This window comes from Anabrus simplex, chromosome 5 (genome assembly GCF_040414725.1).
Source record: "Anabrus simplex isolate iqAnaSimp1 chromosome 5, ASM4041472v1, whole genome shotgun sequence".
Taxonomy (NCBI): Eukaryota; Metazoa; Arthropoda; class Insecta; order Orthoptera; family Tettigoniidae; genus Anabrus; species Anabrus simplex.
This window is the reverse complement of record NC_090269.1, coordinates 188,953,303-188,967,616: the sequence shown is the minus strand read 5'-3', so window position 1 is coordinate 188,967,616 and position 14,314 is coordinate 188,953,303. Positions and strand designations below refer to the sequence as shown.

The window sequence follows — 14,314 nt, the reverse complement described above, 5'->3', positions numbered from 1 at the left end:
CCTTTTTTTACAAACACCATAATATTCAGAATGGTAAATAAGAAACCAATCACAGAGTTACAAATATCTATAAAACAAACTGTAAGAGGAAATGTGTACACAAATTTCTTTTAAACTAACAATTGATGCTTTCCAGAAGGAGCCACTTACCGTTTGGAAACTACAGTTATCATCCACTGCTCCAGGAGCAAATCTGCTGGAGTTGGAATGTTGGCAACTTCAGAACTCTGAGCCTTCTGAACTCCACATGGACAATCCGGACATAGCAAGACCTCAATACACATAGGAATACTATTCTGCCAGAGCAGTTCCATGTGCTTGCGGAAATTCTCAGCTCGTTTACACTGGAAAGATCATTTAGTTTATAACCTGACAAAACTTAGCTCTTTGCATTCCAAAATTCTTGAAGATGACATGAAATTCCTTTTTTTAATGATTTGTTCCTATTATATAAAAATAAGTAATACTAGATGAAAAGTAGACAAAAATAATTATTCTGTTTTTTCTTAATTTTCTATGGAAAAATTACATTATTTCTATCCACTACTTGTGGTCTTCCAAACAACTTATCAAAGAACAAAAAGTTATCCATCTCTACAGAAACTATTACTTTTCACTTTTTGAACAAATGACAGCAATGTGTTCTTGGGTAGGAATACAGCCGCTCACGTAAGTATTAGTCTGCACACATCACGCGAGGACAATACCCAATAGCACCAATACCATAAAGAAGTTAATTGTAAACAAATAATATTGTTTATTTGCTATCTGAACATCTGAGAATATAATGTAGCCTGTAGCACTCTAAGCACTGATGTTTGGAACAAATAAAATACAATCGCATTGCTTGCAGAAAAGTCACATTGCAAAAGTATTTGTCCACAATAAGAACAAGGAATGTATAGTCATTTCCTAAATATCAGTAGCACGTCACAAGTCCTTTGGAAGCAATCATGGCTTGAAGGTGTTTTGGCATAGATATTACCAGTTTTCCTGTCACTTCCAGGCCAATTTTGTGCCATTCTTCCATGAAGTATTGCTTCAGATCATCTTTATTTGTAATACGCTGCTTGCTTGGTTTACATTTTAATAATACAGATGCTGATTCTCATAGGGAACCTGAGATATTTGCCCCGAATGATTACATTTATAATACCAATATAGTTAGTTGGTCCGTTATTGGACATTACATTTTCCAGTTAACTCACTCCTGGTTGCCAGCGTTTCACCCCAGTGTGCTAAGATGGGCTCATCAGTTGGTAAATAGCATACCTACCATAATGCATTAGCGTAGGTGTATTTCAGGTTCCCTATGGGAATCAACATTTGTATCATCTGATGGCCAGGCAGGCATCAGTTTTTTAAAATGAGACAAAGTCTCTCATTCTGCATTGGCACTGCCGGTGGTTCCAAGTAGCCTACGCAGTGGCCTCCACAGTATGCATGCACTAGCCATATGTGTCTCGGAAGGTGTGGTATTTACCAACTGATGAGCCCAACTTAGCACACTGGGGCACAACGCTGGCAACCAGGAATGAGTTAGCTGGAAAATTTAGAAATTCCTATAACGGACCAACTATATTGGTATTACATTTTCATTCTGCACATAAATGCTCTATGGGGTTTAAGTGCTAGGACAGGGATGGGATCTGCAGCACGAGGTGTGTTGTAGAGTAGCCATTCCTTAACAACCCAAGTAGTGTGCTTGGGATCATTATCTTGCTGGAAGAAGCACCCACTATCGTACTCTTTGGTGAATGCCAGCCTTTTCTTACAGTTCACCTCACTTATCCAGAACTTCTGCCAGCTTGTACACCCCTGCAAACCAGCTCTGTGTAACACGTACGGTGTCTGTGCTGATGTTCTTCCCAGTGGAAGTTTGTGCATCTGTTCGAAGCTCAGGTCCAGACACATGGGGATTTTGCTGGACGGTGCATACCCTATAATGCTTCGCTTTCTTCTGCTGTCAGCTTCCTTGGCCGTCCAGTTCTTGTTCTGTTGAGTACAGCTGCACTGGTCTTGTATCAGTGAATGATATTTGTGGCTGTAGTTTGAGGTATTCCTCTTTTCTCAGCAATTACTATGACAAATCACCAATTTGGTGGAGTTGGATAATTCATTCGCATTCTAACAACAGTTCATTCCCTTATCTTACCCATTGTACTCGGGACATACACTAGATGCTGACTCACTGACACAGTCCGTTGCACTGATCGACTGAGCTTGGCGATGTGTCCGACTTCCTCAATGCTGTAATCGTTATACAAGACAGTGCACAAGGCGGACAAATACTTTTGTGTTGCCATTTCCTAGCTCAACCACACTCACTTTTTATTAAAGAGTATTGACATGCAAGAGGGTATATTCTGCTGTTATTATTGTAAATATATACTGCATATACACTGCATATTTGTTTCTGAATGTACCTTGGGCTTTGTAATGCATTTTTGGTGTTCAATATATGAAAAGGACAGATGGATGAATACTTATGCGAGTGACTGTATAATGTATGCTGGTATGGAATGAACTATACAGAGTGTACAAAAAGATGCCATCCAATATTCACAGCAGGGATTAGGACAAATACAATGATTGAAACAAACCTAACTCACAATTTTCATCCAGAGTCAACCAGAGCAAGCAACACAGTGTTGGTCTAGACAAGGTTTGCTACCCAAATATCCTCTGATGTAACTCAAAAGAAGCCCCACAATGTCAACCCAATCTGACGGTTTGGAGATAATGAAACATGAAGATGCATGAACCAGAGTTCGAATTTTTGCACAAACATAATGTTGTAATTCCATCACCCCTATTGTTATTCATAAGATAAAAATGAAACAGATCTTAACACTCTGGGCTGAGTAACTCAAATAGTAGAGCACCAGCCTTCTGAGTCCAATTTGGCAGGTTTGATCCAATCTCAGCCTGGTGATATTTGAAGGAGCTCAAATACAACAGCCTCTTGTCCAAAGATTTATGAGTACATTAAAGAACTACTGAAGGACAAAAGTCTGGCATGTGTCTCTCCAAATCCATAAAAGTAGTTAGTGGAACATAAAAACAATATCATCATCACCAAGCAGAACAGAAACTCTGAATTTCACCAGTTAAAATATGCTTATAAAACTACATTTACTTTTCCTCCCATTATCTCTGTATGAAAATTGCGAGGTGTGTAGGTTCCTATCCTGATTTTAATTGTACTGGTCTCCTTTACCACAGCCTGCAATTATTGGATAGATTTTTTTTTTTTACACTATGTTTGTTGCTGCATTGAAAGGAATTGCAAGAATTTTTTCACCCTGAATCATTTAATATAATCCTTGATGAAGCTTTCTACTACTGAATAATACCAGTGACAATAGGAAATACAAGCCTGACAAGTTTTCTCTCTGCATGAAAGTAGAAAATAGTTATCCAAGTCTAGCACTGCTGCTTAGCATGTTCCAACCTCACACAACAAAGTAACATGAAGTCTTAAAATTGCTCACCAGGAAGTTGTTACTAGGATCACAGTCATGCCGAGCGGCTGCTCCCGTTGGCAGTCCCACACCAGCACAATGAGGCCCCTCACCATAGCCACGACCTGTTGACCATGCTCCTCCTGGGATGCGTCCCTCCACTATTAGCACACCCAGGTCCACAAACACATCATGTGGCTCCAGACCATCCTCCACCTCCATCACGGAACGCATGTCTGCAACAATAAACACAAATAAAGTTTTCACATTTAAAAAATTCTTAAATCACATTCATGAGAGGAGCAGAGAATACAAAATGGTTAACAATGTTAGGCAGGAATTTTACTTTTAAGTAAATTTCAAAGCTGTGCTGAAACACACAATTAACTCTGATTTGACTTGGATCAAATGCCAACAGTAGGACTGTTCTGGATTTATACCTTTTCACTGTGATATGTCTACAATAGGCATGCAAAACTGTTGACAGTTTTGTCTTTATGTCAGGGACACGTTAAGTTGTTAACCACTTCCCAAAACTGCAGTGTGAGGTCATTCAAGCTGTAAGACAGGGTGGAGTCTTAATTGTGGCCACTTGTGCTGTGGTGGAACATCAGGAGGTTTCACTAAATTGACAGATTTTTGTTTGATATCCCTCCTTCAATAGTATCAAATATAGTCAAGAGTGGTATTAACAAAGGATTACAGAGATCTGGTGCATGTGTTAGAAAATTTCAAGTAAATGGAACCTATTTTTTCATCATTTTCATATAAATGCATGTGCTTAAACAGTTTATATTATCACCCGAAGTTGGGGATTGAATTTAAACAAGTTTTGTAAATTTCTATATTTCAAACTACTAAAGATGATATTTTAAAATAAAATCATACTGTATAACTGGAAGTGTAATGTAAGTACTGAATGCGTTTGTATTCTGTGATCAGAAGTTCGTATTTAGTTTAACACTGCTCAATAACACAAGAGTTTGCAATCCACCAAAGTCTGTTCATGGGTGCTGATGACGTTGGTGGTCTGTAAAAAGGAAAAGCGGTGCCATTCCCATTCCCCCCCCTAGTTTTCAGAGTCCTGCAGCACTGCTCTACGATGACCAATTCTCTATTTTATTTTCAATCAGCAATGTGGGCTCATCCGATTCTTGAGCTTTTACTTTGAAATAAATTTGAGTTTAGTACAGGTCTTCTAGGTTAGATGAGTTGTTTAGTCCCCCGAATATTCTGTCTTCATTCCATAAAATTCACACCCATAGTTTAATTTAAAGGTTTTTCTTTGAACTTGTCTTATGCTGTGAGAAACCTGCCAATTTTCATAACTGCTGTTACTTTTATATGACAAACTAGCTGATGTACCCATAATTTGCTATGCAATTCTACATTACATACAGAATTCTAGGTGAAGTAGTGTACATGTTGCGAGTAAGATTTTATTAAACTGCATAACAGAGTACTGCACTGCGGCCCAGTCCATGAGCTGTTTCGGCAATAGATGGCAATGGGCTTTAGAAGGCTCTAACATAAGAAGCCCATGACATCATCGCATGAGCCGATCTGGACAGCACTATGTTGTTTGTACGCGGTGAGCCAAGGACAGTGCTGTAGTTGTGCTATGGGCTGAGTGAATTGCATTACAGTCGAGTGGAGACAATCACGTTTGGTGTGATTTTCTATTCGACTTCCCCGTCTATTGTTTTTGCAAATGAATGCGGACTGTGGCTTCAAAAGAAACTTTGGCAAGAAAACGTGAAGTAAAGGATAAACTAGAAACCAGACAATACACGACTTCTGAACCAGATCCGAACATTAAAAGTCATACTTGATCGGTATTCAAGCCTGTAGCTGACAGTGATGGGAAAGATTTTCATTTTGTGTACTGAACGATCTGAACAAGGCGTGTATGAATGATGAACATTTCCATCTTCCCGGGTCATCAAACTTCACGACTATGCCATAATCTGCCAATATAATGAATGAAGTTTGCTTCGTGGGCTGACGTTGAAGATGTTCCTATTCCAACAGATGAGCTGGAAAGATATTTAAACCAAAATTGTGCAATGGAATATATAGCATCCTATTGGAGGACAAATGGACAAAACTATCCAAAAACTTCACCGAATCGCCAATAAAGTTCTATGTATGCAAGCGCCAAGTTCAGCCTCAGAGATAAATTTCAGTTCAGTGGGCTTCATTCTCAACGCATGGTGGTCTCTTCTGCACCCAGGCAATGTTGTTCTTTTTGTTCACAGCAATTCCACCACCATTAATCAATGACCAATAAACTACACACGTCAACTAAGTAAAAGCCGTGTTCAAGTTTTTTCATGTTTTAGTTTGTATTCTAGTTCGTTTTGATTTAAACACGAGATAGACCCCTTGAATACGAAACCCTGCGAGTGGGGCGGTAGAATAACACCCATGTTATTCCCTGCCTGTTGTAAGAAGTGACCAAAAGGGGCACCACTAACTTGGCAGTGTGAATTGGCGACCATGGAGCCGTAGCAGAGTCCTGGCATTGCTTCCACTTGTGCCAGGCTCCTCACTTTCATCTACCCTATCCGACCTCCCTTGGTCAACTCTTGTTGTTTTCAGACCACAATGGTATTAGAGCATCTGAGGCCTACGGAGTCTCATTTTCATGCCCTTCATGACCCTTGACTTTCTTTGGCCAATATCTTCGTTTTTCAAAGTGTTGGATCCCTTCCAATTTTTCTCTGACCAGCGTTAATAGAGGATGGTTGTCCAGTTGTACCACCTCTTAAAACAATCACCACCACCACCTTCAATATGCTTCATGTTATTTAAGATTCATTTTCAGTTAACTTGATACCAATTACAGACAAATATTAGAGTTTCTAATGAAGTTACTGTGTGTTCTATTATTATTATTATTATTATTATTATTATGATGATGATGATTATTATTATTGTACTGGCAGGTACATCCCAACACCGCGAATTCAAATTCTGCGCCTAAATTAACTCCTCTATTGGCAAAAGAGTGAAACTGAAACTACACCAACTTAGAAATTTACTCAGATGTCACCACCTAAATATTGAGTAATTTTGTTATTGTGAAGTTTCCTGAACTGATTGAATTTCTACGAGTTTTGTTTGCTATCCATCAAGAAGTTTGTACATTCTTCCACAGATGACACTACTAAAAACTATGATCATGCACCCTGGTGCGTGGTATAAGAACTTTTAATTCAAAGAAGTTTTGTATTCATAAGTTTTTTTTTCTGATTAATGTTCATTTATTTTTGGGTTGGCAATATTTCCTTTTTATTTCCACCAGTTTTGAATCTAACCAATCCCTAATTTCTGTAATTAATTTTCCACCTACCACCGGCTTCTTCTTTGATTCTGAGTGTAACTTTGAAATTAACCAATAAACTTGAGAGGGTGTGGCTAGTTTAATCTTGAATGGTCTCGAACCTTCCCTGAGGGTTTATAAACTGCGTATTTTCACGTTTCTTGGCCAATTGATCGTCATCTTACGAAGTGTGTGTGTGTGTGTCAAAGCAGGAGGCCTTTTTCATTGGTCAGCAGTACATCTACAAGGTAATGGCCACATAACATCTTTCTTGCTAATTCTGCAGTTTAACCCAAGGAAAAGGTCCAAATTGTTAACTATGTAACCTACTTTCCTAAAAATGTAACTTTCTGCCAGCTAATGTAAAAACTTCATAAAATCTAACTGTAAATCAGGGATATAGAGAGATGTACCCTCTCGAGCACCTCTTCATCTTGGTTTGAGGTGACTGCATTTTTATAACTGTTTTTCATTCTGTAATGCGGTAAAGTAATTTCTATACGAGTCACCTCAGTAGTTTGGGAATAGTCCCTGTTTCATCGGCCTAGAGCCCTTAGGTTTTTAAGTGTTCATTATATTGGAATGCCGTGTGCTTCCATTCCTTTTGTGTTTGGGCCAGTTATTTAACCTGTTCGTTTCCATGAAGGCCCGGTAGGCTGGGTATTAAATACCCCTGTATAAATCAGTTTTCATATCGCAAGTTGTGCCTTGAGAGGCCATTGTTTGTAAGTTGATGGTGCCTTGAGTAGGCAGTAAGAAACTGAGAGCCGGTTAGCTCTTTTCCAAGTTTTTGCACTTGTAAAGTGTGCCTCTGGGAGGCTAGATATTGTGATTTTCGGAGCAAGTGCTCTTGAATTAGGGGATTTCTGCCCCTCATTATATAGTTCCTCTTTGTAAAATTGTAAAACTAGGGGCTTAAAGCCCAAAGTGTTAAGGTTCTGAATCTTTGATATTTTTTTTCCCTATCTTGTTTGATGATTGCTACTTGTACCTGTAATATTGTCATGAAAAAATTGTTAAGTTTGAAATTCTGAAAATATAACCTTCAGTTTAAGTTTGAAATTCAATTCTCGACAATTTAGTTAGACCCATTCCAGCCCGCACCTTCTTTAACCTCTTTCTGCTGCACGGGTAACCCCGTAACAATTATTATTTTTTCAGTGCAGGAGAGACCTTTGTTTTCTTTCAAACTGCAATTAATGTACTTTAAAATTTGTCATTAGCATATGGGAATTTGTATAGCGAACGATCCAAAATGAACTGTGAAATGAACATTGCGGTGGTCTGAGTGGGACCAGTGCTGTTAGCCAGTAAGCTGCCGCGTCAGAAGAAGACGACAATGCACAGGCTGGGCTGTTGGAGTCCGTAGGTTTGCGTGTGCTGTGCGGTGGGCCTCACTGCAGGACTCTGCTGCATAGCTCTTAGCATTACCCCAGAAACACAACGGGGAAGTTGCCATACATCAGTTCTCATGTGAAGACCAGGTTAGAGGATTTTCATTGTAATGGCAGGTCCTCTTGGCTACTATTAGTCACAATCAAGTTAGGGAGTTTTCATTACAATGACAGGCTCCCTTGCTTACTGCCAGTTAAAATTGAGTTGAGCAGTTTTTATTATAATGACAGACACTTACTCTCCCACCTGCTTGTTATTTTTTTAATAATATTTTTACATCCTCAGAAAGACTGTCTTTGCAGTTTTCCCAGCTGAACTCAATCTAGGTCATTACAATGAAGTCAGTGTTCTTGTCAGAATGCAATATTAATCTACTGGAATGTCGCAATTAAAAGTGATGCCATCATATGAAATAATCAAGTGCAAAAAATGCATATTTTCTCACTTTTAATGAACAGTACTATGCTGCTGTTCTAACAGTGCCAAGTTCCAGAGCTGGAATGACTAGGATGCAGACAACCGTGAACACTCCTCTGACAAATTCTGTTAAGTGTGCACACTGCTTATTCCAATCGGTGTCTCAGAATAGGGATCAAGTAGCTGTAATATTATGATGAACCAACCAGTGTGTTACATACCAGTAATATAAGAATATCTTTCCTCAGGGGACATTCTGATGAGCTCTATCTTGTTGAGAGGCTTACATTGGGCTCTTCAGTAACAGGAAAGTCTTGCACAGTTTGTAATTTTGTTCTGAACACTCTCTGTGGCATGCTAAGAAAATTATCCAACAATCCAGACACCTCCAACCAATATTCAAGCAGGCTATTATACCAGGATTCAGCAGTAATCCCATCTGTCAGATGAGTGGCAGCAGAAGAGACAAAGCACATCACAACAAACAATGGTCAATCTAATGTCACTGTTAATCCCTTTTATGAGCTTTCAATATTGTAGGTCTTCATGTTTAGTTTTCTTCTGACTCATTAGGGCATCTAATGTAAAGACTAAATTCATGAATTCTCTTAGTACGGTAAAACTGAAGACCTGAATGACTGGAAATTTTATTCTCAATAACTTGTTATGTAGTACTTTTTGATAGGACTATTTACCAACTGATGAGCCAATTTAGCACACTGGGGCAAAATGCTGGCAACCAGGAATGAGTTAGCTGGAAAATTTATAATGTCCAATAACAGACCAACTAAGTTATATTGGTATTATCCTCTGGAGATATCAATGGAAAGGTGTCTGTTGTGCTATATTACTGCACATAATATTTTTCTGGCCATGTGAGCTGTGATTACCGTGTCCAATGATGGACATAATGTGGATTTTTTTTGGCTTGTTGCATTGACTGCTTGCACGCGAGGGATGAAAGTGCATCTGTTATACTGTACTTTGCTTATTTTGTAACTTTTTTAATGTGCTAACCGTTTTCAATTTTCTCCCTTTTTATCTTTACATTTTGGTTTTGTTTTCCATTCTAGAGCTTAAGCATTTCTATGATGTCAGGTACCCAACAAAATGGAACATTTATCTTATTTTGGATCTCCATGACCTTTACTCTTGGCCCTATTTTTACTTTATCTTTCCTCAGGGGACATTCTGATGAGCTATATTTTTTGAGAGTCTTGGGCTCTTTAGTAAAAGAAAGGTCTTGCACAGTTTGTAATTTTGTTCTGAACACTCTTTGTGGTGTGAATTTTTCTCTTCCAATGCCCAACTAGTATCCTGAACTACAAGTAAGTGAATAAGTCTCGTGTTATTCTGGAGCCATGTATGATTAAAATTTTGTTCAGCTTAACATACTTTCAGGAATCTTCCCTGATTTACATAAGTTGTATGACTTCTTATACTATTGTCCTTGTCCCATTTTTATTCCTTGTTAATTCCTTTCATCATCGTGGGCAATTATTTTATTAATTTACTAACCTTCATGCACAAGCCTCCTGTCTCAAGTTGCCATGGCAACATCTACATTATGTGATATTTATGATACCCTTATATTTTAACTTGTAATTCCAATTCCTCCTATTTTATTTTATCCATATTTGATAGGATTGATGGGTCTAAATTCAAACTGGTCTGTGTGTGTTCACACCAAATGATCCAGCCTCTGTATTCTTGCCCAAGGTAAGAATTTCCTGCATGGTTAGTGTGTCTGAAAGCAGGAAGGTAATGGGCCAGAGGACAGAAGAGAGTAGTAGTTAGATTCACTGTAGACTGCCCAACTCTATCCAATTGTACATGCGAGTTCTGCCGTTTGATTTTGTCCCCCCCCCCCCCCAACATAGTGTGGCCAAAGTGGACATTCACCAGATTCAATAAGGTTACCATCCAATATAATGCAGGAATGGCCTATGCCTATTATTTATGTTTTTGTAAGGTTTATGTACAGCTCAATTGATTTGGACATTGTGCTGAGCTCCTGAAGCATTTCAGCTACTACTTTTGGATTACTGCTTATAAAGACTACATCATCTGCAAAGCATAGGTGATTTTGGTAAGCTCCATTGACTAGACTCCCATGAAAGCTGCTTAAAAGGCATATTCCAGGGCCAAGTTTTAAGAGAAATGGTACATCCCTGCCGGACACCTTTATTCGTAGATATTTTTTCCATACTCCAGTCACTGTAAATTTTGACCTAAAGAGTTACAGTTTTACAAGTTTTTGATAAGCTTTGTGTAATTGAAGAAGATTCCTACCTGATCCATAGCCGTTAACACTGCCCATGTCTCAACTGAACCAAAATCATTTCTGGTAGTAGATGTAAGCTAGACATACTGTACTTGTTCTTTTCAATAGGTGTCCAAATACTCTAGAGGTGGTCTGTGGTACCAAATCCTTTTCTAAATCCAGTCTGTTCTACTGTTGATAGGAGTCAAATTTGTGTGTCAAGCATTTGGTGATAAGTTTGGTCAACAGCTTATAGACAATACAAAGAATGAATTGATAGGTTGGCAGTTGTCTATGCAGGCAGGCAGATAGGGTTCCCTTCATTGAAGAGAATAATGACTTTGGCACTTAGCCAGTTTTCAGGAATGTTACCCTTTGAGATATTTGTTTAGCAGCACACACAGTGCATCCAAATGGAGGGCCTCCTCATCTCAGCACTTCGGTGGTCACCTAGATCTCTCGTATTTTTTAGTTCTAAAGCAATTTTAGTTTTGTTAAATTAACCACTATTGTTGCAATACATTTTTTCTCATTTCACATGGCATAATACAAAAAGATTTCATGTTTATTACAGTATTAAAAAGCTTGATTCTACACTCAGTGTTTTATGATATCAGCATGTAAAATATTTCCAGCGACATTTGGTGTTTACTCTTCTCACTTATCCTGACAATCTTTCAAGAGTTCATCTTGTTCCCACTTTATAAGGCTGATTACCTTTTCAGCCTAAAACATTAAGTCATCAAATTCTCATTTTGCTGAAATACTGATATGTTGATATTTTTCTGAAGAAGTATCTTTTCTCAAAACCTGTACAGTTAGATATGTATTATAACAGGGTTTTTTTTTATAGCCTAGAATTAACAAGGCAGACTCATATCCTGGTTTTCAGTGTAGCGAGATTGTCACTATACGTAGTCAATATGGACCACTATAGGCCATTAATATGGTTGAGTTTATAGATTCAGAACACAATTTTCAAAAACTCTGCATTTACAGTAAGTTCAGCGACAATTCAGTTGGTTACTACAGGGTGGGGAAATGGGTAATGTTAAATTTCTCCATTATTAGTTATATCGATAAACTATACAAACAAAAGCTATGTTAAATATAATTTCTTTTATGCTTCATGCGTTTTTGTAGAATGGTGAATAACAACAGATATTTCATTTTTCACAAGTATGCAAATTCTATCTAAAATGTGTGAATTACAAAAGTTGTATAATGCAATTCTCAATCTACCATGTTTCATACGATCTAAGATAATGTAGATATTCTTCAATTTATAATTTTAATGCCAAGTCCGTCAACGGTGAGTATCGCCGATATGGAAATACAGGGTGACCAGAAACACTCCCCGACTTCAAATAGTTATGATATCAATACTTACCGGATTATGTTTATAGATTTGGTACCTGCGGATATATATAAACAGGGTTAGATGGAAGAGAGGGCCTAATGGCCTTAATCTTGCCAGAAAAAATACATCCATTGTATTGTAACTCAGTTTCTTTTCTCTTCTGCAGATCTCTGTGCAATCATCCCACTACTACTACTACTGGACAGTATAAGCCACGATGACTCTCCCCCCTTCCCCACAGCAACACACCAAAATTGCCAAAACAAAACAGTGTTGAATCTGTAAAAATTCTTTCAGACGCGGATTTAATATCTGATGAGAGAAAACTGTATTCAGAATGTCCGTTGGTCTCTGAGGAAGTTGTTGATTATGTCAGATTTTCTTTTTGTGCAGCCCAAGAAGTCTATGCGTAGAGCCAGCCGAGGGTTATAGGTCCCACAAAGTACAGTAAGAAAGATCTTATGCAAAAGCATATGGTATAAGCCATACAAGCTGCAAATGGCCTACAAGATATACACGCAAGACAGGGAAGGAGATATGAAATTTGCTTGAACCTCCACGTGGTAATGGGAAATTATTATACCCTGCTGTCAAAGATAATTTTTGGGAAGGTCAACAACTGGCAAAATGTGAGAATATGTAGGATGGGGGAGGGGGGTGATCTACATGCCACCCTGATGGTGAAATGCGACTCTCTGGAACTTTTAATGCTTTTGTGCCACATCAGAGAGCCCTTTTAGTCGCCTCTTTACAAGAAGCAGGGGATATGGTCCCCCACCCACACAGGGTGGACCAAGAAACTAAAAGGCATTAGGCATTTTCCAGTTCTTTAGTTTTCTATTTTTGATTTAAATTTCATTTCTACTGTTGCCTTGATTTAATAATTTCTGATTAGAATAGTCTCTCACCTTATATTTTATTATTACATAATTTTATATAGAGTGGGATTTTTTAATGTGATTGAACTATGCTATTGTACAAGTTGTTTATAAAAAGAAGTATGCACTGAGAAAACCTTTAAACGAGGCAGAACATGTCTACTTAACTAATATTTTGCCTCCGTGGCTCAGACGGCAGTGTGTCGGCCTCTCACTGCTGGGTTCCATGGTTCAAACCCCAGTCACTCCATGTGAGATTTGTGCTGGGCAAAGTGGAGGTGGGACAGGTTTTTCTCCAGGTACTCCCGTTTTCCCTGTCATATTTCATTCCAGCAACACTCTCCAGTATCATTTCATTTTATCTGTCAGTCATTAATCATTGCCCCAAAGGAGTGCAACAGGCTTTGGCAGCCAGCACAATTCCTATCCTCGCCGTTAGATGGGGGCTTCATTCATTCCATTCCTGACCTGGTTGAATGACTGGAAACAGACTGTGGATTTTCAGTACTGACTGGCTCTAAGAACATTATAATTTATTCACGATTAATATCCATTTTTCAATATGTTTCATTCTTCAGGTGCTCAATGTAGATATTGTCTGGTCCCGCTGCCTTTTTATTTTTTCCCTTTATCGCCCGCCTTCCTTCCTCCATTACTGGCTTTTTATTTTTTCCCTTCCTTTATCTCCCGCATTACTTCCTCCTCCATTACTGGAGCATACGTGTGAACCTGTTATTGGATCATATGCCTGAGCTTTCTGTTGCTGGTTTAGAATTTTGCTGAAGTGGTTTTCCCATGCCTCTACTGGTACTTCTCCTGTAATGGGTAGGTTCCTCTTCCTTAAAGCTATGAAAGGGTCAATCCTCACATCCTCTGCCTGTTTCCTTGCTTCTCTCTATATGGTCTGCTCTTTTCTGGTTTTGTAACCATTTGTACACTCTACAGTCCCATCATGACTTCTATACGAAATAATGGGAGAAACCTACTTCATAGAGGATATTAGGATCCAACACCACCTATCATCAACAGGATCATATCGAGAGCTACTCAGGAACCAAAATAAGAAGAGAAGAAATACAGCCAGAATTCTACAGTTCGCTTGCTATGGTGAAGTCCTGGACCAGAGAGAGCCAGAAACAAAGACATGTAATAGCCAGAATTTCAGTACACGGCTTCACTACAAGCTGTGTATTAACAAGAGATTTCACAAAC

The 14,314-nt window shown here is 38.6% G+C and overlaps 1 protein-coding gene across 2 annotated transcripts in view; it reads right to left on the bottom strand.

Moving 5' to 3' along the window:
* Positions 1 to 14,314, bottom strand: part of atos (atossa) — a 108,979-nt gene that overhangs the window by 80,699 nt on the left and 13,966 nt on the right. For both annotated transcript variants that reach the window (XM_067147228.2, XM_067147227.2), the window contains exons 2-3: positions 3,495 to 3,700; positions 151 to 344 (exon numbers count right to left, since the gene is read on the bottom strand). In XM_067147228.2, coding sequence (XP_067003329.2) covers positions 151 to 344; positions 3,495 to 3,698 — 398 coding nt within the window. In that variant the 5' untranslated portion in view covers positions 3,699 to 3,700. The remainder of the gene's footprint in view (positions 1 to 150; positions 345 to 3,494; positions 3,701 to 14,314) is intronic.